Genomic DNA, 22498 nt, shown 5'->3' with positions numbered 1-22498 from the left:
GTCTCAAATAGGCCCCGAGTATCACTTATCTATTTTTTTCTTGCCAACGATGTCCTTTTATTTTCCCAAACACAACTCTTAAATTAGATCAGTTACGTCCTTGTTAAACAAGGTCTGAGTTGAAAAATCAAAAGCTGTGTTCCTCTAAAGTCACACGCACTAAAGAGTTAAGAAATCTATATTGCATCCCATCATTGAACGAATTCAAAAACAGCTTGGAATTGAAGCTATTGTATAATGAATGAAATCATAATAAATGAGTGGATGAACTCAGACATAAACACGAGTCACTTGTCCATCACAGTGAAAAGCTTGCAAGAATAAACAAATCGCATGAGCTTATCAACCTTGAATATTGGAATCAAAGTTTAATGGCCGTCGGGTGCAGGTACATACGTATGCTCAATGGTTATGGTCCATCTGCATTCTAATCTAGTCCGCAGTTACAACTACAGATGTAATGTATCAACTTCGGTAAGACGCCATTCAGTTTTACAGCAATCTAATCTAGTTCACAAGATGAACGATTTCAGACACGGTACAAAACAATGGAAGCATTTTCTTTTTTCTTTTTCTTTTCAGCTAGTGTTGTTTTCCTTGTATCAAAATAGCACCGCCAAGAAGGCAATTGAATTCACGGGATGGCAAGAGTTACAGGATGCGCATCAATACTAACGGGGGCAAAAGGTATCTATTTGTCAACTAACAAAAAAAAGGGCATGGATGGGAAGCCCTAGTATGCGTTTACTATAACCACCTAACCATGTTACATTAAGGACATAATGAGCGAAATAACGCCTATCTTGTTCGCGTATTCTAACCAAGAATTGCTTTTATCTTTGTTTTCTGCTCCTCCGTTAGTGACGTGGGGAATAGAACCTCAAAAGTGACGTAAAGATCTCCTTTTTTGTTGCTCATATGCAATGGCATACCCTCCCCTTTGAACTTCCTCACCTGCTTTGGCTTTGTGATTTCCTGACGGGTCAAAAAATATAAGTCTGTCAACTGTGTTCCACACACACACACACATAAACACCAATTGAGATCTGAAGCAAGGGTATCTCATACTCACCTTTGTGCTTATGTCCACCAGATGCTCATCTAGGTGTTTAATGGTCTTCTCAAAACCAACAAGGGCTTGAACCTGAAGAAGATTAAGGTTAATACTGCAATGACCGGAATTTTAAGGATGCCAATATCAGAGAGAGCAGTTAATGGTTTGGAAATTCAACAAAATGTCAATTTTCAATTCTGCCATGCTAACGAGTTGAACAGTAGTTACTACTTTCAACATGTCCAAAATAGCAAAGGCACAGTACAACTCAAGCAATTGATATGCAAATCAACAAGAGCGATACTTACCAGAGTTATAGTGACAGTAGTGTGCAAGTCATTGCCTTCTCTTCTGAAGACGTCATGAGGTGCAGTACGGATACGAAACTGTTCAGCCATATAATAGTCAGCACAATGCATACATAATAACATGGATATTGAAAGTGACAAGTTACTAACCCTTAAATCTCCAGATTCTCCATCAATTATGGGTTCACCGTCCTCATAAAATAGCACCTCCTGCGAAAGGACAATAACTTGTAACTCTATAGGACTTCAATTGTCTCAGTTTTTAATTTGAAAAAAAAATAAAAATAGCAAGCTTCCCCCGATCACAATTCATATACATCATTTAATTTCAACATAACACTTGTAAATAATTGGAAAATAGAGAAATGGGAAAGAGTAAGAGCATATTGTTAGAATTCCTCTCACATTCCTTTATAGTGTATGGTCAGTAGAAGTGGAAAATAGAAAGAGGTAGAGAAAGTGGAGTGACAGAAAATCCTTTTTTGGATTTGTTCACTAATTTTCAGCTTAATTAGGTACACCCTTAAAATTGAAACTCGGCCTTCTCATTTTTTTGTCCCACACTTCTCTCATGCATAACAATGTCAATTGGTTCAAGTAGCTAAATCCATCTAGTGGAAAAAGGTTGTGGTTGTTGGTGTTGTTTATCCAAACTAACATTTTCAACAACTTTTATCATAGCACTGAGTTCTATGATATATAGCACTCAAAAATAGCAACAAACGAACCCACTGAATAATTTGAAACCATTAATTGCCACTGTCGATACAGTCAGGATTAGGTGAGCGTGTATATAGTTTGAAAACCAAAAATAACTTGAATACGCATATGGCCATCGGTACAATTTAGTAAATATGTTTGCCTTTTTTCTTTTTTTAGTGAACAGAGACTATAATCGGTGGATTTTGTTTTCTCGGCTTTTTAATGTAAAAACACAAATTAAATGTACAAATAGGTATAATTTATAATGGTTACAAGAACAGAGACTATAATTTGGGGAATTTTAAATAGGTTTGAATTCCAACAGAACTAAAACTGGAATTATAAAACAGAGCCCTTTGTATTTAGAATTTAGATGCAGTACACATGATTAGATATACTTTATAGTATAGTGCTTTTATGAAAATAGGTAATAAGCCATGATATCATGCATACTTAAAGTCTAAATATAAACTTAAAAGGTTACCTGCCCATCTTGCATGCCTTTCTCAATATCAACAGTGATGAAATACCCCTCCCTTACATATTTGACGTTGGGACATTGCTCACAGACCTGTACAGGATTCAGAAATAGTAGTGAAATTTTCTACATATGGCAACAACAGGATGGATTAAAAGAAACCTGCACAACCCCCTCTCCCAAACAAGTGAACAACAGGTAAACATTTCACAATTGCACAACTAAATGTCATGAAACATGAAATCTGTATGTTTGCAGTATAGGCCTCTTAAAAAATAAGAGTAAAGAAAAAATTGTTTCCTATCAACATTCTGAGATGTGCTGTTTACCTGCTCTGTCATCTGTTGAAACATCCCAGGCCCAATTTGCTTGTGATAAACCTCATTTCTACAGTTACAGCGTCTTTTCCCAGATGCTGGCTTTAGTACATTCTTTTCCCTCCAAACCTGAAAATTACAATGCAATGGTCATAAAAAGAGAAACAATCACCAAATAACTCTGAAATTCCATATTCCAAGTCAATGATTCAAAAATAGTCGTCATTGAGTAATGGATAAAATTTCTCCACTAAATGATATCCATTGTGACAGTTTAAAACTATGCCTGACTAGAGGTTAAAGTGGTTCCTCAATGAATATATTTAAATGTATAATACAGACTATAGGTATCTAAGATGGATCCAACAAGGAAATTAAGAAAAAACCTACAGGAATATCAGATGTCATATGTACGAGGAATGTTTGACATGATATGACTATTAGATGCATGAGGCTGAGCTTGAGGTAAGTTCAGCCTCTCAACTCCTAGTTGCTTTTCTTTTTATTTCTAATTTTCTACAGGCTGATGTAGCAAATAAAAGTGTACTTTACCGTTACCATGTCTCACATGAAAACCATATTGATAATCTTGAACCTCTTCCATGTCCATTTATATTCTTAGAATAAAATGTAGCAGAAATTCAAAAATGGAATGCGCCACACAAACACGTCCAATATATAGAATTAATGTGCATACTCAGAACAGCAACTGGATGTGGCCTCACCTTCAAGGTACCTCCCATGTACAAATCTTCAAGTGTTGCATCCAAATCAACAACCACGTCATCTCCTTTTACAATTTTCTCTTCTTCTTCCATTTGTCCCCCACCAAAGAAACTAAACGAAACAATTATGTTTCAGTGTCATTCATTAAAAAAACGTAAGGCCCCATGTTCTAAAACTAAACACACAAATATAGCAAAATAAACAGACATCTAAAACACAGCAATCTGCCTATTCATCATGGCTGCGTAATCTTGGCCCAAAAACCAATGGCTAGATTGAGATTTGCGCCATAAATCAATAAAACCATATAAATGTTCTGATTAGAGTATGTTAGCACGATATGGTTACATAGAAAATCTATATAGCCTTCCTTAGTTGTCTTTTTTTGGCTCGATGCCTTTAATCTTTGTATATTGATGTAACATATATACTAATACATGTAGAACGTGTCATTATTAGCACAAGAAAGCCGTGTCGCAATGGTGATAGATTAAGAACTAATCGAGCAAAAACTGTAGTTAATGACTTACGAGCCAAAAATATCTTGGAAGTTCATTCCACCACCTCTGCCTCCACTAGCAGCATGCTGCTTCAAACCTTCCTCACCATACCTATCGTAAATATTCCTCTTCTCGCTATCCGACAACACTTCATACGCTGATAGTAACAACAATGAAAAGCAGCCACAACAAAATTACAAAAGCCAACATAAAAAGTAATAACAGAGCAGGTCATTAAAATCAAACCAACCAAAGATATATAATATATATACCATTGCTAATCTCAGCAAATTTCTTATTAGCTTCTTCATTGCCGGGGTTCTTATCAGGATGGTACTTCAATGCTAGCTTCCTATACGCCCTCTTTATCTGCTCGTCCGATGCACCCTTCGACAGTTGAAGTATATCGTAATAGCTCTTTCTGCAACACGTTCAAACGAAAATACACACACACACACACATATATATAAGCAAAGTGCAATGCAGAACAAAACAAGTGTGCATTGTTGTTAAAAGAAGAGAGAGAGAGAGAGAGAGGATACCCAGCAATGGCGATGAGAGAATAGCAGATAGCGAATAGAAGGAAGAACAGCGTGGCTCCTCGATGCGCCATGAAGAAGAGACTAGGATCTCTCCGAACGGAATTTAGATTTGAGGGCTCTGCTATGCTCCCTGGGATCTCGTCGGAATTGGAATCAAAATTGGGGATTAGGGTTTGGGACGAATGTGCGTGTTGTGTGTGTTAATAATGATTAGTGAATCGCTTGGCTTGGGTTCTTGTATTATGGTGCTTTTACAGTGAAAGTGATTCCGCCAAGACTTGACTCCGGAGTCGAAAATACGGAATACGCTTTGGCTTTGGCTTTGGCTTTGCAACGTGTTCGTTTCGAAACTGGCCAATCACAGCGACCATTTGGTTGTTCCAACCAATCATGCCTCTCCACGTTGGATTTGCCATTCACGCGTCTCTTTCCGTTCCTAACGTCTTGGAAACTCCCCTAGAAAGGCAAATCACAATATTGCAATTAGGCCTTTTTGCCTCTATTTATATGTTTCTTGGTCCAAATTCCAATGAAAGGCTCTAAATGGGCCTAACTATTCACACCACTTCTTTTCTTTTCTTTTTTTTAAAAAATATATTTGCAACGTTAAACTTTGTCGAATCTCTATGACATGGATCAATTACGTAATAATGTGAATGCTAGGTCGTTGCCCGGAAGCAACGCGCTGTATGGCTCGAGTACAGTGTCAAAAGAGCAAGGGCCGCTGCATCGCCGCCCGGATGTAGTGAAAAGTAAGCAAGGGTTCCCACATTTTCGTGAACGGGTGTGGGTAAAGAAGCTAGTTCATGACAGGAGGATTCGCTTTGGTACATGGAATATAGGCACACTTACTGGAAAATCTATGGAAATAGTGGATGTTATGGTGAGGAGGAAGATCAATTTTATGTGCCTACAAGAAACTAAGTGGACAGGTGAAAAAGCGAAAGAATTAGACAACTCGGGATTTAAGCTGTGGTATACCGGAAAAATCAGATCAAGAAATGGGGTAGGGATTATTGTGGACAAGGAGTGGAAGAAAGATGTCGTGGATGTAAGAAGAGTAGGAGATCGTATCATAGTCTTAAAATTGGTAGTGGGACAGGACACCTTTAATGTTATTAGTGGGTACGCACCTCAGGTTGGGTTAGCATAACACTTTAAGGTAAAATTTTGGGAGGATCTAGAAGGGGTACTTCAGGATATACCCCAAGGAGAGAAAGTTTTCTAGGAGGGGATCTCAATGGACATGTAGATAGCGTGGCTAGAGGTTTTGAGGGGGTGCATGGGGGTTTTGGCCTAGGGGAGATGAATGGGGAGGGTAAATCCATCTTGGAGTTTTCGGAGGCTTTGGATCTTTCTATAGCCAATACATGGTTTAAGAAAAGAGAGGAACATCTTATCACTTACAAAAGTGGAGGGACATGTTCTCAGATAGATTTCTTCCTTATCAGGAAGTCTGATAGGAAGTATTGCTTGAACTGTAAAGTTATCCCGGGAGAGAGCTTGACTACCCAACATAGAGTTTTGGTTATGGATGTAAGAATTAGAGATAGGGCAAAGAGAAGAAGTCCTCTGGTAGCACCAAGGATCAAATGGTGGCACTTGAAGGGTGAGAAACAAGGAATCTTCCAACAAAAGATATGGGAGGGTTGGTGTGGACAATCACAAGGAAGTGCAAATGATATGTGGAACAAGATGTCCCAAGAGATTATTAAAGTGGCTAAAGAGACGTTGGGTGAATCTAGAGGTTTTGGACCTAGGGGTAAAGAATCGTGGTGGTGGAATGAAAATGTTCAGAGCAAAGTTAGAGTAAAAAAGGAGTGTTTCAAGGAGTGGTCTAGGTGTAGAAATTCTGAAACTTGGGATAAGTATAAGATAGCTAGAAATGAAACCAAAAAGGCGGTGAGTGAGGCAAGAGCTCAAGCTTTTGACGGACTATACCAAGCTCTAGAAACCAGGGACGGAGAAAGATCTATATATAGGCTTGCTAAGGGTAGAGAGAGGAAGACTAGAGATTTGGATCAAGTAAAGTGTGTTAAGGATGAAGAAGGCAAAGTCTTAGTGCATGAAAAGGATATCAAGGAAAGGTGGAAGGTGTATTTCCACAACTTATTTAATGATGTATATGGATATGACTCTAGCAGTCTAGACACAAGAGAAGAGGACCGGAACTATAAGTACTGTCGTCGGATTCAGAAACAGGAAGTAAAGGAAGCGTTGAAAAGAATGAGTAATGGTAAGGCGGTGGGGCCAGACAACATACCTATTGAAGTGTGGAAAACTCTTGGAGATAGAGGTCTTGAGTGGCTCACCGAACTCTTTAACGAAATTATGAGGTCAAAACGCATGCCGGAGGAATGGAGGAGAAGCACGTTAGTGCCAATCTATAAGAACAAGGGGGATATACAAAATTGTGCAAATTATAGGGGAATCAAGCTCATGAGTCATACCATGAAATTATGGGAAAGAGTGATCGAACGGAGATTAAGAAAGGAGACTCAAGTTACTGAGAATCAATTTGGTTTCATGCCGGGAAGGTCGACCATGGAAGCGATTTATTTATTACGGCGGGTGATGGAGCAATATCGCATGGCCCAACAAGACTTGCACTTGATTTTTATTGACTTGGAGAAAGCGTATGATAGAGTGCCTAGAGAGATTTTGTGGAAAGCTCTAGAGAAGAAAGGGGTTAGGGTTGCATATATTCGAGCTATCCAAGATATGTATGATAGGGTATCGACTAGTGTTAGGACACAGGGTGGAGAGTCAGACGATTTTCCCATCACAATTGGTTTACATCAAGGGTCAACCCTTAGCCCCTACCTTTTTACCTTAATTCTGGATGTCCTCACGGAACAAATCCAAGAGATAGCGCCGAGATGCATGCTTTTTGCAGATGACATAGTCCTCCTTGGAGAGTCGAGGGAGGAGTTGAATGAGAGGTTGGAAACTTGGAGACGAGCTCTAGAAACACATGGCTTTCGCCTAAGCAGAAGCAAATCGGAGTATATGGAATGTAAGTTCAACAAAAGAAGGAGGGTTTCTAACTCAGAGGTGAAAATAGGAGACCATATTATCCCTCAAGTCACACGGTTTAAATATCTTGGATCTGTAATACAGGATGATGGGGAAATTGAAGGGATGTGAATCATCGCATTCAAGCAGGATGGATGAAATGGAGAAAAGCATCGGGGGTGTTATGTGATGCAAAGGTACCGATCAAGCTAAAGGGAAAATTTTATCGGACTGCGGTAAGACCGGCGATTTTGTACGGAACAGAATGTTGGGCGGTCAAGAGCCAACATGAGAATAAAGTAGGTGTAGCGGAGATGAGGATGTTGCGGTGGATGTGTGGTAAGACTCGATAGGATAAAATTAGAAACGAAGCTATTAGAGAGAGGGTTGGAGTAGCGCCTATCGTAGAGAAGATGGTGGAAAATAGACTTAGGTGGTTTGGGCATGTAGAGAGAAGACCGGTAAACTCTTTCATGAGGAGAGTAGACCAGATGGAGAGAAGACAAACAATTCGAGGCAGAGGAAGACCCAAAAAGACTATAAGAGAGGTTATAAAAAAGGATCTCGAAATTAATGGTTTGGATAGAAGTATGGTACTTGATAGAACATTATGGCGGAAGTTGATCCATGTAGCCGACCCCACCTAGTGCGATAAGGCGTTGTTGTTGTTGTTGTTGTATATTTTACCCCTCCCTCTCCCTCACTTTTTCTTTTCACTTTCATCCCAACCCCATTAGCTTCTTCCTCACCAAAACAACTCGTTCTTCTTCTATCTTTTCTCTTATTTTCTTCAAACCCTTTTATGTCTTTTTTTTTCTTTTGATTTTGAACTAAATAAATAAAAACAAAGAGAATGTGCTAAAGAATATATTCATAGCACTCTTCTTAAACATTAACATTGATAATATATACCTATATATATAATAACAATTTATATTATCTATTAATTATAAATTTTAGATATGAAATTAATAATTTTAAATTATATGATGGTATATTAATAAATGGCAATATAGAAAAATCCACAATATTAACATGCATTAATTGAATTTTTACGTTATTAATACAACACATCTTACATTGTATACATTACTAGTTTAATTATGGTTAAAAAAAACAAAAACAAAAAATAAAACTTCCATATGGTTTTCACTTATTTGACGCTATTTTTTCATTTTATTTTGCTGGAAGTGATGTTTTAAAGTTGTCTCATAAAATATAATCGAGTGATCGACATTAACTGCAGAGGAAACTTTCACAATTAATTTTGGAGGACTTTTACATATCATAATGTGATAAAACTTTAATAAAAAGCTTATTTGTTTCAATTTTACTTCTTTAAAATTTTTAATTTGAGTAATTTTAATCCTTTATTTTTTAAATTTTAGTCATTTTAATCCTTTAATTTTAAAATTTTTCATTTTGATTGTTTATGTTGCTAGTAATTTAAAATAGTTGGAAAGTATGTTTTATAACTGCTGCAAAATATAAAATACTAACATTATTGTGAAGTTGGCAGAAAGATCAAAATAACCCAAATTTAAAATTTTACAAATTAAAATCAATCTTTTAAAAATAAGATTAAAACATTAAAAAATAAAATAAATTATTAAAAGTGTATTTTAGTATTTAATTAATGTAAAAACAGAGAATACTTTGATGGAAAAATAAAACCACCTTTTGCAATCTTTACACTTCAAAGATTAAACTTATGATTTTCTGTTATGAAAATATCTTGTTTTCAGAAAGAAAAGAAGAAGAAAAAACGGAGGAGTAGACAAAACGTGAAAAAAAAAAAAAACATCCATGTTTTCGGCAATAGGCCAGTGTCCGGATAGTCCAGCATGATTTCTGAGGCCTACATACCGTTTTGGGCCAAACACACTTGAATATACAGAACTGCTTGGGGCACCCAGCACTTTTGCTGGTACACCCAGCAGTTTTCCAAAATACCAAAAATGCCCTTATGGGTATTTTTGGTTACAAATAGTTTCAGTTTTTTCATTTTTGCAGCATCTTTTTTTTCGTAAAACTGCACTCCCTTAGTGTAACTTGTTTCTGTTAGTGCCCTTTTGTAAGTGTTTGTTATCGTCAATAGTGCACGTGCGTTGTTTATAGATATACGGTGAAGTTCGGTGATTTTTGTCACTAGAGAAAAAGAAATGCATATTAAAAAATTTCAAAACATACAAATTGACAATATGTATGTATTAATCATACGGATTGTCAATCTGTATGTTTTGAATTTTTTTAAATTATAATTTTACAAAATTTGATAATTAAACAAATTTAATATTTAACTTGATGTTGTATTCAAATATTTATTACAGTAATTAATAGTTAAATAAATTTAATATTTAATTGAATAATGTATTTGAATGTTTATTACAATGATTGAAAATTAAATAAATATTATATTTAATTGAATAATGTATTTAGATGTTTATTACAACAATTGATAATTCAATAAATTTGATATTTTTTACATATGTAACTTTTTATTAAACATATAATTTTTATTTACAATTTATATATGTAAATAAATTAATTATTAGATAAAAAATTATTATCACAAAATTTATTATATAAATTTATATGTGTATTAAATATATATTAAAAAATTTAATATTATATATAACAATATTGACTTACGGATTAATAATCCGTATTAAACTTACAGACTGTTAATGTATATGACACTTACGAAAAGACAAAATCAATATTTCGTATGTTAGAGTGGATATACCAGCAAAAATGCCGAGTATCCCTTGCAGGTCGTTGAATATATTTGGCAAGACATCCGTTTCTACTTTCTACCTCTATATAATATTTACGTTGGCAAAATCTGTACAACTACGACCACGCAAACCACGTGAAGCACGCTGGTTTTTATTTTTTTAAAAAAATATAGTACCTTATACTTTTTTTAATCAATAATAACCAGTGATTATGATCGTACTTTCCACGAGTTATTTATAATTGAAAAATTGACCATTTTAAAGTTTGCCATATATAATAACAAAAACAATTATATAATTTATTTATTCATAAAAATCAGGATTTAAAGAAAAAAACTTTTAAAAATGTCGAGAGAATGAAATATCCATAAAAAAATATTATGTTGAATTTGATGAAAATACAACATAATAAACATTCTTCATTCCCTTTTATCAAATACCTTTATTTTTCTTTCACCTAGTTTGAAAAATATGATACTTAATGGAGATATCCCTTGAAAGGGCTTGGTCCAATTTTATTTTTTTAAACCTTAAAAGGAGAAGTCAAGTCAAACACTATACATAAAAAATTCTTTATAAAAATAATTAACTTATTTTCATATAATAAAATTAAAAAAAGTTACTTTTAATTAAGTTAGAAGAATAAGCTTTTTTATAACTTACACGAAGCTTATTCATGCAATTCCCTTTTTTTATAAGATTAATTTAATAATAAAGAAAAAATAAAAGTTATAAATTCAAATTCTTCTACTAACAAAAATCAACAACTAATATTTACTAATAAAAATAGAATTCATACACACAGACGCTCAAGTTACACTCTCATTGAAATAAAACAGATTCTCTCTCAACTTTCCCCATCATCTCCACGTAAACACTAGTTGATCCCTCTCATTGAGCAAAGCTAGAAGCTCATTCTCTTATGAAACAAAGCACCATCCATGGAACTAAATCTATAGTTTGAAAATAAGTTGTAGAGTGTGCAATTGCAAATCCAACTGTTAAAATTAATAAAATTTAATTTAAGATATTATTTTATTAAGTAATAAAATAAAATTAATTAAATCGATGTGATTCATCCACCTCATTCTGTAACTATGCAGCATTGAAATCCAATTCTATATGTGCTATCCATGAAAACTAAGCAAGGTATAAAAAAATAGAGACTTAAATATGGTTTTAGTTTGTTAAATTTGAAGTATTTATTCTTAGTTGTCTAATTTTAAATTTATGTTTTTAGTCTCTCAAATATAAATAAATTTATGAGCTTTATTTTTAAGTGGAAGTAAGCATAATATTTAAATTTAAATTTGTGGGTACTGGTCTACTCCTGACTCAATTTTATAGGAAAAACATGCTTTGACTGATGTTGTGTCAAGTTTGAGTTTTGTGTGCTTTGTAGAAGAAAGATTGGGTTTGAGTTTTAAAATACGAGCAATTCCTCCCACACCAACCCCATACGACATTGTATACTTGTGCTTTGAATATGAAAATTAATTAAAAAAATACTCCCTAATTAAATTTAGCACTTGTTGTCACAGTAGTGCTTAAATTTGATGAAAAATAAAAAATAAAATTCCCAAATTTTATTTCATGCTTCCTACTCCTTTCAAAATAAAAAATGCCAACATTAATTCATAACTTTCATGCTATTGTCATATTTGACACCTTAATTAAATGTCTTTTGTAGCACATGAATGATAAATTGTATCCTAGAATTAAAAATGGCAGTGATGTGACATCTGACTTCTCTTCCTCCTTCTACTGCACTTATGCTATCGTTTTAAAACTATACAATTTTAATAATTTTTAAAATTAAATATTATTATTAAATAGTAATATAGTTATCATAAAGTATTATTTTCATGTGACAGAGATCGAGGGCAAAAACATCAAATGAGAGTATTTTTATAAATTATTTATCAAAAAGGGACTCTTTTACAATTATTTTCGGGGGGTTTGTTTTTTTATTACAAAGTGCCCCTCAAACAGGCGCCTCCACTGTGCACATGACACGTGGCACGGGCGCGGCGCACGAGGGAGTAGCAGGTAGCGCCCCTGACGCGGGCGCGTCTGCTAGCACCCTCGGACTGAGCGCGATTGGTGGCGCCCCTGCTACAGGCGCGACCCCAGGCGCCTCCCTCTTCCCTACCCCCTCCAGCCCGTTAAAGGGCGGTCCCCCCCTCACCCCACTCCTTCCTTCTCCCCCAAGTTCCCCTCTGTCCCCCACGAGGCTTGTCCCCCCCTCCTAGCCATTTTTGTTTCCCTTCTCCCAGCAAGGTATGTTAATTTTTTAATTATTTTAATTTTTTTATAAATTGTTATATTTTATTATTTGTATTTTTTTTTTGCAGGTAGTCATCTTGTGTACAAGAAAATTATATTAACTCACAACACAACAAGTTTATTTTCTTTATGTTTATATATTTTTGCTGTTAGTTTAATTTGTTTATTATTTTAGTAATTTTTTATTTATTATATAATAAATTGTTTATTTTTGTTATGGTTGTTTAATTTTTAGAATATAAATTTAATTAATATTCATAATAAATATTACTGTAATATTGTTATTAGGCGTATTTAAAAAAGAAAGGTATATTATTATTATTATTATTATTATATATATATTTTTTCTGAAATTGGTGAAATTGAGGAAAAAAATTATATATTTTCTGAAAGTTGACAAAAAATATATATATATATTTTTTGAAAGTTGACAAAAAAAATTCCTCAATGTGAAGAAATTATTTTTTATTATATATATATATATATATGTTTAGTGAAATTGCTGAAATTGACAAAAAAATATATATATATATTCTGAAAATGAAGCAAAAAAATTTCTCAATGTGTAGAAATTATTTTTTATTTTATATATATATATATATATATATATATATATATATATATATATATATATATATATATATATATATATATGTTTTTTGAAATTGTTGAAATGGAGAAAATATATATATATATTTTCTGAAAATTAAGTAAAAAAATTTCTCAATGTGAAGAAAATTTAAATTACGTGTTTGTTTGTAAAATTTAAATTACGTCATCTTCTCATCATTATGACGTGGCATCTGGACCATTAGAGGATGATTTATTGTGGATGCAAAAAAATCATAAATCCCAACATATTTGGAATGGTGCTAATGATAGGACGTTAAAAATCCGACGAGCTACACCACTGTACAATCATAGAGAAGTACCGCCCGAAGAAATTATTCCTCTATTACAAATTTCGGGTTTGTACCCGATAATGAAATTGGCGCAGTTGAAAGTGAATGGAACATTGGTTAATGCTTTTATTGAAATGTGGAGGCCAGAAACGCATACATTTCATTTGAAGTATGGGGAGGCAACTATTACATTTCAAGATGTTTCTGTGCTACTTGGTATTCCTGTGGATGGAAGACCATTAATTGGAAATACAAATATTGACTGGTTTGAGTTGTTTCATGAATTATTGGGTGTTATGCATGGGGAGATGTTGTTTTGGGTAACCTTTATAGAGAGATGTGCATCCCAACAGACTATAATATTAAATCAATAGGCGGTTTCACTCTCTTGATTCAATTATGGGCATGGGAACGATGCCCAACGTTAGCCCCCTCAGTTATTCCTCCGCAACAACAAAACACGCCACTTGGTTACAGGTATACTTTCCTTTACTATTTTGAATTCATTATTAATAAACATGCTTGGTTGATGTTAATCATTATTCTATGTAACATTTTATTTTGTTATTTAATTTTTTGTGAAGATGGTTGGGAGGTGAATTGCATCACATAGGCAATGACAATTTAATTGAGTTTCGTCGTAAATTAGATGTCATGAAACGCGACGAGGTAACAATTTCGATGTTTGTTTATTAAATGATGTTGTATTTCTTAATTAATTTATTAAATTTAACTTTTATATGCAGTTTGTATGGGTCCCTTGTGCTGGACATGTGAAGATGAATTTGAGTAAAGTTTGTTTTTTTGGGTCTGCATTATGGACATGTATCATACCACTTATTTGTTTTCAAAAAGTGGAATGACACCAATCGGATAGAGTCATGAGACAATTTGGAATGCAGCAACCTATTCCGGGACCAGTAACGCAACCCAACAACATACATGACTTGACATTAAATGGAAAAGAAGGAAAAAATTGGATGCGACTAATGCAACCCGCACTTAATGAATGGAATAGTCGCTATGAAAGGAGAGTAGAGCAAACGCCGTCACAAACAGGGACCCTCAGTCTGAACTATATATGAGGTGGTACATGAGTAAAACAAAAGTTTATGTCGACCCAAAACATTCAAGAAGAGGACTATTGGTATACATTGTCCATTATAATTTAGAAAAGAATGTTGCGCTTATTGAAGATTATTTTAATAACTATTCATTTTTTTTCTATGCAGGGTGAAATCGCCGAAACACTACATTTTATGATGTCGCCTGTTGGGAGAAGGGTTTGTACTTTTGACGATTTACTGCCATGTATCGAGAACATCACTTTTTTGTCTGAGGAAAAGGATAGGATACTTGAGGCACATGAAGATGCTCCCCCTTCTCAGCCACAATTTGAACATCAACAGTTTAATATACTACAGCAAAGTGTGGAGACTCGAGCCTTAGCGCGACGTCGGAAAACTGTTGATGCAGCAACGTATAGTTTGCCTCCGATGCCAGAACGACAACATGGAATGTATTACACACCGCCGGCATTCACCCAAGAACCGTCTCAGATGCCGCCGATGTATTCATACCCCCATGATTTTCAACCAGGGTATAGTTTTGCAGGTATATTTGGGTTCTCTCCTCCTTCAACGGGAACTCCTTCATTTACCCAAAGTGGTCAAGTATCGACCCCAAATGCCCCACTTGCTGGTCTGTGGAATGTACTTGGAGATATACCCGACATGGACGACTTATTAGGGGTCAATTTACATCATGATTTCTCTGTCGAGGCTGACCAAGTGGATGAAAGGGCGAGTCCTAGAAGAAGAAATCCTGATAGGGCAGCTAGAAATTGGGACCGACCATGTGGGACTTCGTCGCGGCATCACAGACATAGTGATGATTGATTAATAATGACTTTACATTTTTTCCGCATGGTTTAACATTTTCATGTACTTTGTATTATTTTTTTTCCATGTGTTTCATATTGTCATGTACTTTGTATGATTTTTTTTCATGTTAATTTTATATTATTGTCACTTCAACGTTTCAATCTTATTGTACAATGCTTTTAAAATAAATAACCATAATGTTAATGACAAATAAACCAAAAGTGATCTCTAACGTAATTTAATGGCCAAATCAAAAAAGAATTGACCAAATCAAAAAGCATTTTAAAACATTTTAGGATTTCAAAATGTATTTTAGGTGAAAATGTATTTTATTAAAAATGTACTTATATATACTTAAAAAAGAGAGAATAATAAAATATAAAAAAATAACAAATAATACTAATAATGAAAATGAAAAAAATTTAATTTTTTTATAAACAAATTAAAAAATATACAATTTAGAGTGCATAAAAAATAATCTTATTGAAATTTTGGGGTGGGGGGTGTGGGAATATAAAAAAATAACAAATAATACTAATAACAAAAATGAAACAAAATTTAAATTTAAATGTTGGGGTGGAGGGGGTGTGGGAAGAGGCTGGGAGTGTGAGAAGAAGAGACTGGGAGTGTGGGAAGAGGCTCAGAAGGGTGGGGGGGGGTGTGGGAAGAGCCTGGCCGCCCTGCGCTAACAGTAGCGCCTGACCCCTGGACGCTACCAAAGGCGCTCGCGTCAGGGGCGCTACCTGCTGTGCCACGTGTCATGTGCACAGTGGAAGTGTCAGTCTGAGGGCGCTTTGTAATAAAAAAACAGACTCTCCCCAAAAATAATTGCAAAAAAACCCCTTTTTAATAAATAATTTGTAAAAATGTCCCTGCCGAGACAGAGTGTATGCGAAGGGACAAGTCAAATTCAGAGGAACTATAATTAATAGTTAAAAAAGTTAACAATCCGATGTCCCTGGACAGTGAGAAAGCCATAGCATTGAGACACAGTCGACGTGGCAGGCTCTACCACCACTGATACATCTCCATCGTAGCCCCACTTCCCCTTTCTCTTTTCCTCTTTTTAATAACTTGCTCTGCAAATTGAATCCTTTGCTCCTATGCCAGCAAGCACCAAGCACAACGAGGCTCACATAAATAAATCAACTCAAACATGCACACACACACCCTACAACCACCATCACAGTTATATATAGTCAAATTTAGAGGTAGCCGTTTTTCAAAACTGGCTAACTAGTTTAATTTGTTGCCTTGCCTGCATTGTAGTTCCATATATATAGAGTGGTGGATATATAGATATATATATATAGCGTACGAATTGCACACCTCAGAGATATGGTAAGGGCTCCTTGTTGTGAGAAAGTGGGATTGAAGAAGGGAAGGTGGACAACGGAGGAGGATGAAATTTTGACCAAGTACATTATGGCCAATGGAGAAGGTTCGTGGAGATCATTGCCGAAAAATGCAGGTACGTACCAAGTAATTAATATATACCATTATTATTATTATGTACACATTTTGCTTAGCTGGGTACTACTACTACTACTACCTTTTTGTTGACTGTGAATAAAATTTCTCGTAGAAGGTCTAATTTTGTGCCATTGATTGGCTTTCTCTCTAGTTTACTGGCATTTTGAATCTTTGCTTCTGAAGGATTGTTGAGATGCGGGAAGAGTTGCAGGCTAAGGTGGATTAACTATCTAAGAGCTGATCTCAAAAGAGGAAACTTTTCTGTTGAGGAGGAAAGTACCATTCTGAAGTTGCATGCTTCGTTTGGCAGCAGGTTAGTGTCGAGATTCATTAATTTGATGCTCACGTCTGAGATTCAAGCTCATTTACTTGTAATTTAAAAACTTTTCATCTCTTAAATACTACTATATAATACTAGCTAGTATAGTTTATTTTTTTCTATTTTTTATCTTTAAAGTAAAAATAAGACGCGAGACAACCCGGGGCACAAGACAACGCATGCATCTCGTGTATCCAATATAAAATATAAAGAAATGACACTTTATTACATTATTTTTAAAAATATTTTTATTATTGATTAAAATTTATGATAAGAATTAACTAAACCAAATTTTATACGTGTGAATTGATTAAAATTTACTAGTAATATTTTATTTACTATTTAAAAAGAGGATGTAACTCTTTCCGACGACCTGACAAGGGCAGCAATACCGGGTCAAACAGCCTTCAATATTGCCGGGCTATTTAATGATTAGCTTCTGCCCAAACTTAAATGCTGCTACCTTCTTTTGGAAGCTTTCATTACACAAATATCCATCCGCAGTCAAATATAATAAATAAATAAATAAATCATATTTATTAAAAAATCAATTAATTTTATCAAAATAAAAAAGATAAATATTAATCAGTATTATAAGGGCATTGATAAAAAAAATTAAAATAATTTTTTTTATTTAAAGATAAAAAATTGTGTTATCTATTTTTTATGCTCTTTTATGTTTTCATAAGAGCCGGTATTGCTCCCTTGGTAAGGTCATTGATGTCGGAAAGAGTTACATCCTCTTTTTAAATAGTAAATAAAATATTACTAGTAAATTTTAATCAATTCACACGTATAAAATTTGGTTTAGTTAATTGTTATCATAAATTTTAATTAATAATAAAAATATTTTTAAAAATAATGTAATAAAGTGTCATTTCTTTATATTTTATATTGGATACACGAGATGCATGCGTTGTCTTGTGCCCCGGGTTGTCTCGCGCCTTATATGTCTTATTTTAATCTTATATATTGAATATTTAATTAATTTTTTTATATATGTATTTCTTGTTTTAATTTTACATTTAATTTTATATGAAATTAGAAACAACTCAATTTTTTTCAACTTTTTTACTTTTATCTTTATTTCAATACTTGAGTCGCTTAACGTTTATCTCTTTTAATTTACTACTTTTTTTAATCTTTTTTTTCAAATTAAATTTCAATTATTTTTAAATAATTTGTCAATAATTATTAACTAAACATAATTTGCTACCATAATATAACTCGTTCATTGTAATTTTGAAATACTCCTTCTAGTCTAGATATTATATTATAAGAGAAAAGAAAGATGATTTCACACTTAGTAAGGGAATTAGTTAATATTATTTAATTTTTTAATTTCACTTAAAAAATAGTTTTCCTTTTTAAATTATTATTTATTAAAATTTGATATCAAAAATAAAAAAAGGCAATAGGATCTCAATTAAAAGAAAAATAATATAGATATTTTCTCATTAAATCTACTAATTTGTTTAAATTTATTTATATTGGAGATCAAAATATATGGATTTGATTATATTCGATATCAGAGAAAATACAATTTATATGTAAAAATATTTATTTATTATAAATTTGATTATAATATATTTTATGCATTTTAAAATATTTATTGATTTTAAATTTTAATTATATAAACATATACAGTTGTTATGTGCACCGTGCAAACTAAAATAATAATTAATTAAATTTAATTTTCTACAACTAATATAAAATGTAATAAAATATTTATAAATTTTCGGCAAATTATTTTTTATCTATAAAGTTAGATTTTAAAAACATAGATTAATTTTATTTAATTCAACTAATATTTTAATTTATTTTAATTTATATTTGTTATTTTAATATAAAAAATGTTAGCAACACACATTTTAATATACTGGTTTTATAACATATTCTTTATTACTCTCTTCATTCCTAATTTTTTTTAGCATTTTTATTTCATTTCAAAAAAATTATTGTTTTATAATTTTGATATATAAGTGTACATTTCTTTTCTGCACTTTTCTACGCTTACACATAGCGGAGTAATTATTCAGCAAAAAAAATAATATATAGTGAAATAATTAGGATGGCTTCTTAATGGAGTATTCGTAGTCATGTAAAAATAACGGAGTATTAATAATTTTCACTCTTTTACAGTACTAGAAATTCGGGTATAGTATTGAAATTTGTAAAATAATAAATTAGTGTATTAGTCTAAATTTATAAAATTAAATATTTCTTAATTTGTAAAATTAAAAACTTACACAAATAAAGATGGAATAAAAATGAAGGAATTAATAATAAATTAAAGTTTATTAAAAACAATAAAATCATGAATAAGTATATAATTCTCCTATTTAACAATATCAACGTGCATGTATGAAATTGTTGTTAATAGTACAATAAAAAATAAGATATGGACTCACCCTATAAAATATTTTTGTATGATCACCTAATTTTTAATAACAATGATATGCACATGATCTTTATATTTTCTATTTATTAATTATTTTTTTCACACCCACGTGAAGCTCACACAAAACAAAAGGATAAAGAATAAAAATGAAAAGGACATGATGATATAGTTGACGAGTTTGGTAACTTGTTCAGCTGGTCGTTGATAGCAAGTCATTTACCTGGAAGAACAGACAACGAGATAAAAAACTACTGGAACTCTCATTTGAGCAGAAAAATTTACACTTTCCATGGGAAAACAACTTCTAAAGGCATCATCACCCTACCTCCTCGGCGCAAACGTGGTAGAACCAGCCGCTGGGCCATGAAGAACAAAAACCAAAAGGGTAGTAGTAGTACACAACAACAACAACAACAAATTCATCATCATCTCAATAATGAAGTAGCAGTTCCTCTCCCTCCAAAACCCCCACTTGAGACCGAGAAATATTTGTCCACCAATATAATATTAATGGAGGAGCAAGTTGATGGGTCGAGCACTGCTAGTACAATAACCAATGATCATAAACATGAAAACACTACTACTATGTGTGTTGAAGGCGAGAAAGAAGAAATATTAAATGACGACATATGGGGGCCGTATGTTGAGGAAGTTATTAACGGGGGAGAGTTAGTGTTAAATTTTGATGATTTCATGGACCATTGCTGGCAGGAAGCAAGTGGGGTTTGGACCATTTCTGATGAACAAAGAGAGAGCAATATCAATATTGTGGTTGGGAATGAAAAAGTTGATGACGACATGTGTACGAACGTAATTATGTCGAGTGGGGATCATGATCGGTTGCATTCTTCCTCTTCCATTGCTTCGGACTTGGATCAAAACCTCCTCACTTGGCTGTGGGAAGATGAAGATTGGGAGAAGGATCTTCAGAGCCTTGGAGAGATTCATAGTGACAAATTAAAAGCTATGGTTGATTGGTTTCTCTCTTCAAGTTAAGGACCTAGCATATGTTCTCTTCTTCTCTGTCATTTTTTCTTTCCCTTTTTGGGATGTGAAACTATGGACATGGAACCATTTTGCATGTCTTAGGGTAGAATGTAAATAACGTACGTGTTTGCATTGATTCTTGCATAATTAGTTGTGCTTATTAATCAAATATAAAAGAATGAGAAAAATAAATAACTAATGAGATCTAGCTCATTTAATTGAGAAATGTGTGTGGATTTTTGCAAATCTAATGGAATTTCACTCGTTCTTTTTAAAAAAAGAGCAAATAGTTAGTTAATGAGATTAATTGTGTCTTTTTTCAACAGATTTATTTATTAATTAAAAAATAAGATATGTTTATTAAAACAATACTGCGACTTAATATATTTTTATTTAATAATTAAATATTTTTTTATTTTTTTAATCATTCAGAGTCAAATCTAACAACAGCCGTGAACAATTTTTCTATTGAAATCTAAAAAATTAGGAATAGTTATCACAAATCTCTTTTTTTGTGTGCTCTTGAAAAAACAAAAACTAAAGAAAAATTAAGGGCAGAAAATGATGAAAAATGAAGTAATTTTTTATCGAAAAATGAAGTAATATATATATATATATATATATATATATATATATATATATATATATATATATATATAGTATAATATAGCAAAATACATCATTACTCTATTTACAATATCGGGTTGAAAAAATATTATGAAATTAATTAATACTACAAAGACTAAATATGATATTAATCAAATGTTTTTCTTTTGGTAATGATATTAATCAAATGTTGTAGTATGCTCGTAAACATTTACTGATACGATTGAAGTCAATTTATTATGTTTTATGATTTGAATATAAAAAAATGCTTTTGTAACTTCTCTCGTAGTTATAATATAAAAGCTAGGCTTTATCTCATCTGATATAAATATCTCGAATTGTAACTTCTCTCATTAAACTTCACTTATTATTTCATTCTTTCACGTGATTCTACCAACCTTACATTTTGTCCCATCACACCTACTGATTGTATCTTTTTTTTATGTGAAAGTAAAGCGGAAGTGTACCAGCTGGTGTTTTTAGATGCAAGATTTTAAAACTAAGCAGATAGGATTATTACTGTTTCCTAAATAAATCTTCTAACTTTTCTGTTTCGTAACACAATATTCACAGTTTGCAACTGTGATATCAACATGGAAATGGAATGGATCGTTTAAAGTTTTTAGACTTAAAAATTGATTTAGTTTTATTAGTGTTTTTCTACAAGAGTTATTTCAGACATTATACGTTAGTTATTCACCGTCATCATAAGTAATGTCGTAGAATGTTCGTATCTATAATGATGGTTTTCAAAAAATTATCTTAAAAAAGTTACAATTTTAAAATAATATTAAAAAAAATAACTGTTTTATAATTATTAATTTTTTAAAAAAATAGAGTTGAGGATTTTAAGATAACTTTTAAAAAAATTATCTTAAGATTCAAGCATTTTAAGATAGTTTTTTAATAAATTGTCTTAGAATATTTTTTTTTAAAAAAGAAAGAAATTAGAAAAAAAATTGAAGATTCTAAAACGATTTTTTCAAAAACTAGTTTAGAATGTAGAAATTCTTAGATGATTTATTAAAAAATTATTTTAAAATGTTCTTTTTTAAATTAAAATATATTGAGGTGAAATTCTAAAAAAAAAATTTCAAAAAAGGACATGCAAATGTCTAGAGAAAAGTATATTTATATATTAATAAAACAAACAAAGAGGTATGCCCCCTTGGAAAACTTTTGTGCCCTTCCTTAATAAGACTTTTATCTCTAGTACATGTGACATTCCTTGTTACTCGATCAATCAAACAGCTGAACATAA

General features: G+C 32.6%; 2 protein-coding genes across 2 annotated transcripts; one reads left to right on the top strand and one right to left on the bottom strand.

The window, feature by feature from the left end:
• Positions 1-575: 575 nt before the first annotated feature.
• Positions 576-5100, bottom strand: LOC100807885 (dnaJ protein ERDJ3B). The gene is made up of 10 exons (XM_003554493.5): positions 4628-5100; positions 4358-4506; positions 4116-4242; positions 3585-3696; positions 2872-2988; positions 2549-2635; positions 1513-1572; positions 1363-1440; positions 1073-1144; positions 576-975 (listed from the first exon to the last, which is right to left on the bottom strand). Exons 1-10 carry the CDS (start codon positions 4696-4698, stop codon positions 817-819), a joined length of 1032 nt encoding a protein of 343 aa, XP_003554541.1. The 5' UTR covers positions 4699-5100; the 3' UTR covers positions 576-816.
• Positions 5101-16459: 11359 nt separating this feature from the next.
• Positions 16460-20857, top strand: LOC100817316 (MYB-like transcription factor 4). The gene is made up of 3 exons (XM_003553616.5): positions 16460-16922; positions 17108-17237; positions 19839-20857. Exons 1-3 carry the CDS (start codon positions 16790-16792, stop codon positions 20638-20640), a joined length of 1065 nt encoding a protein of 354 aa, XP_003553664.1. The 5' UTR covers positions 16460-16789; the 3' UTR covers positions 20641-20857.
• The last annotated feature ends 1641 nt before the right edge of the window (positions 20858-22498 follow it).

Source organism: Glycine max, chromosome 19 (assembly GCF_000004515.6).
Source record: "Glycine max cultivar Williams 82 chromosome 19, Glycine_max_v4.0, whole genome shotgun sequence".
NCBI lineage: Eukaryota > Viridiplantae > Streptophyta > Magnoliopsida > Fabales > Fabaceae > Glycine > Glycine max.
The sequence above is the reverse complement of the archived record's forward strand: the minus strand, read 5'-3'. Positions and strand labels throughout refer to the sequence as shown.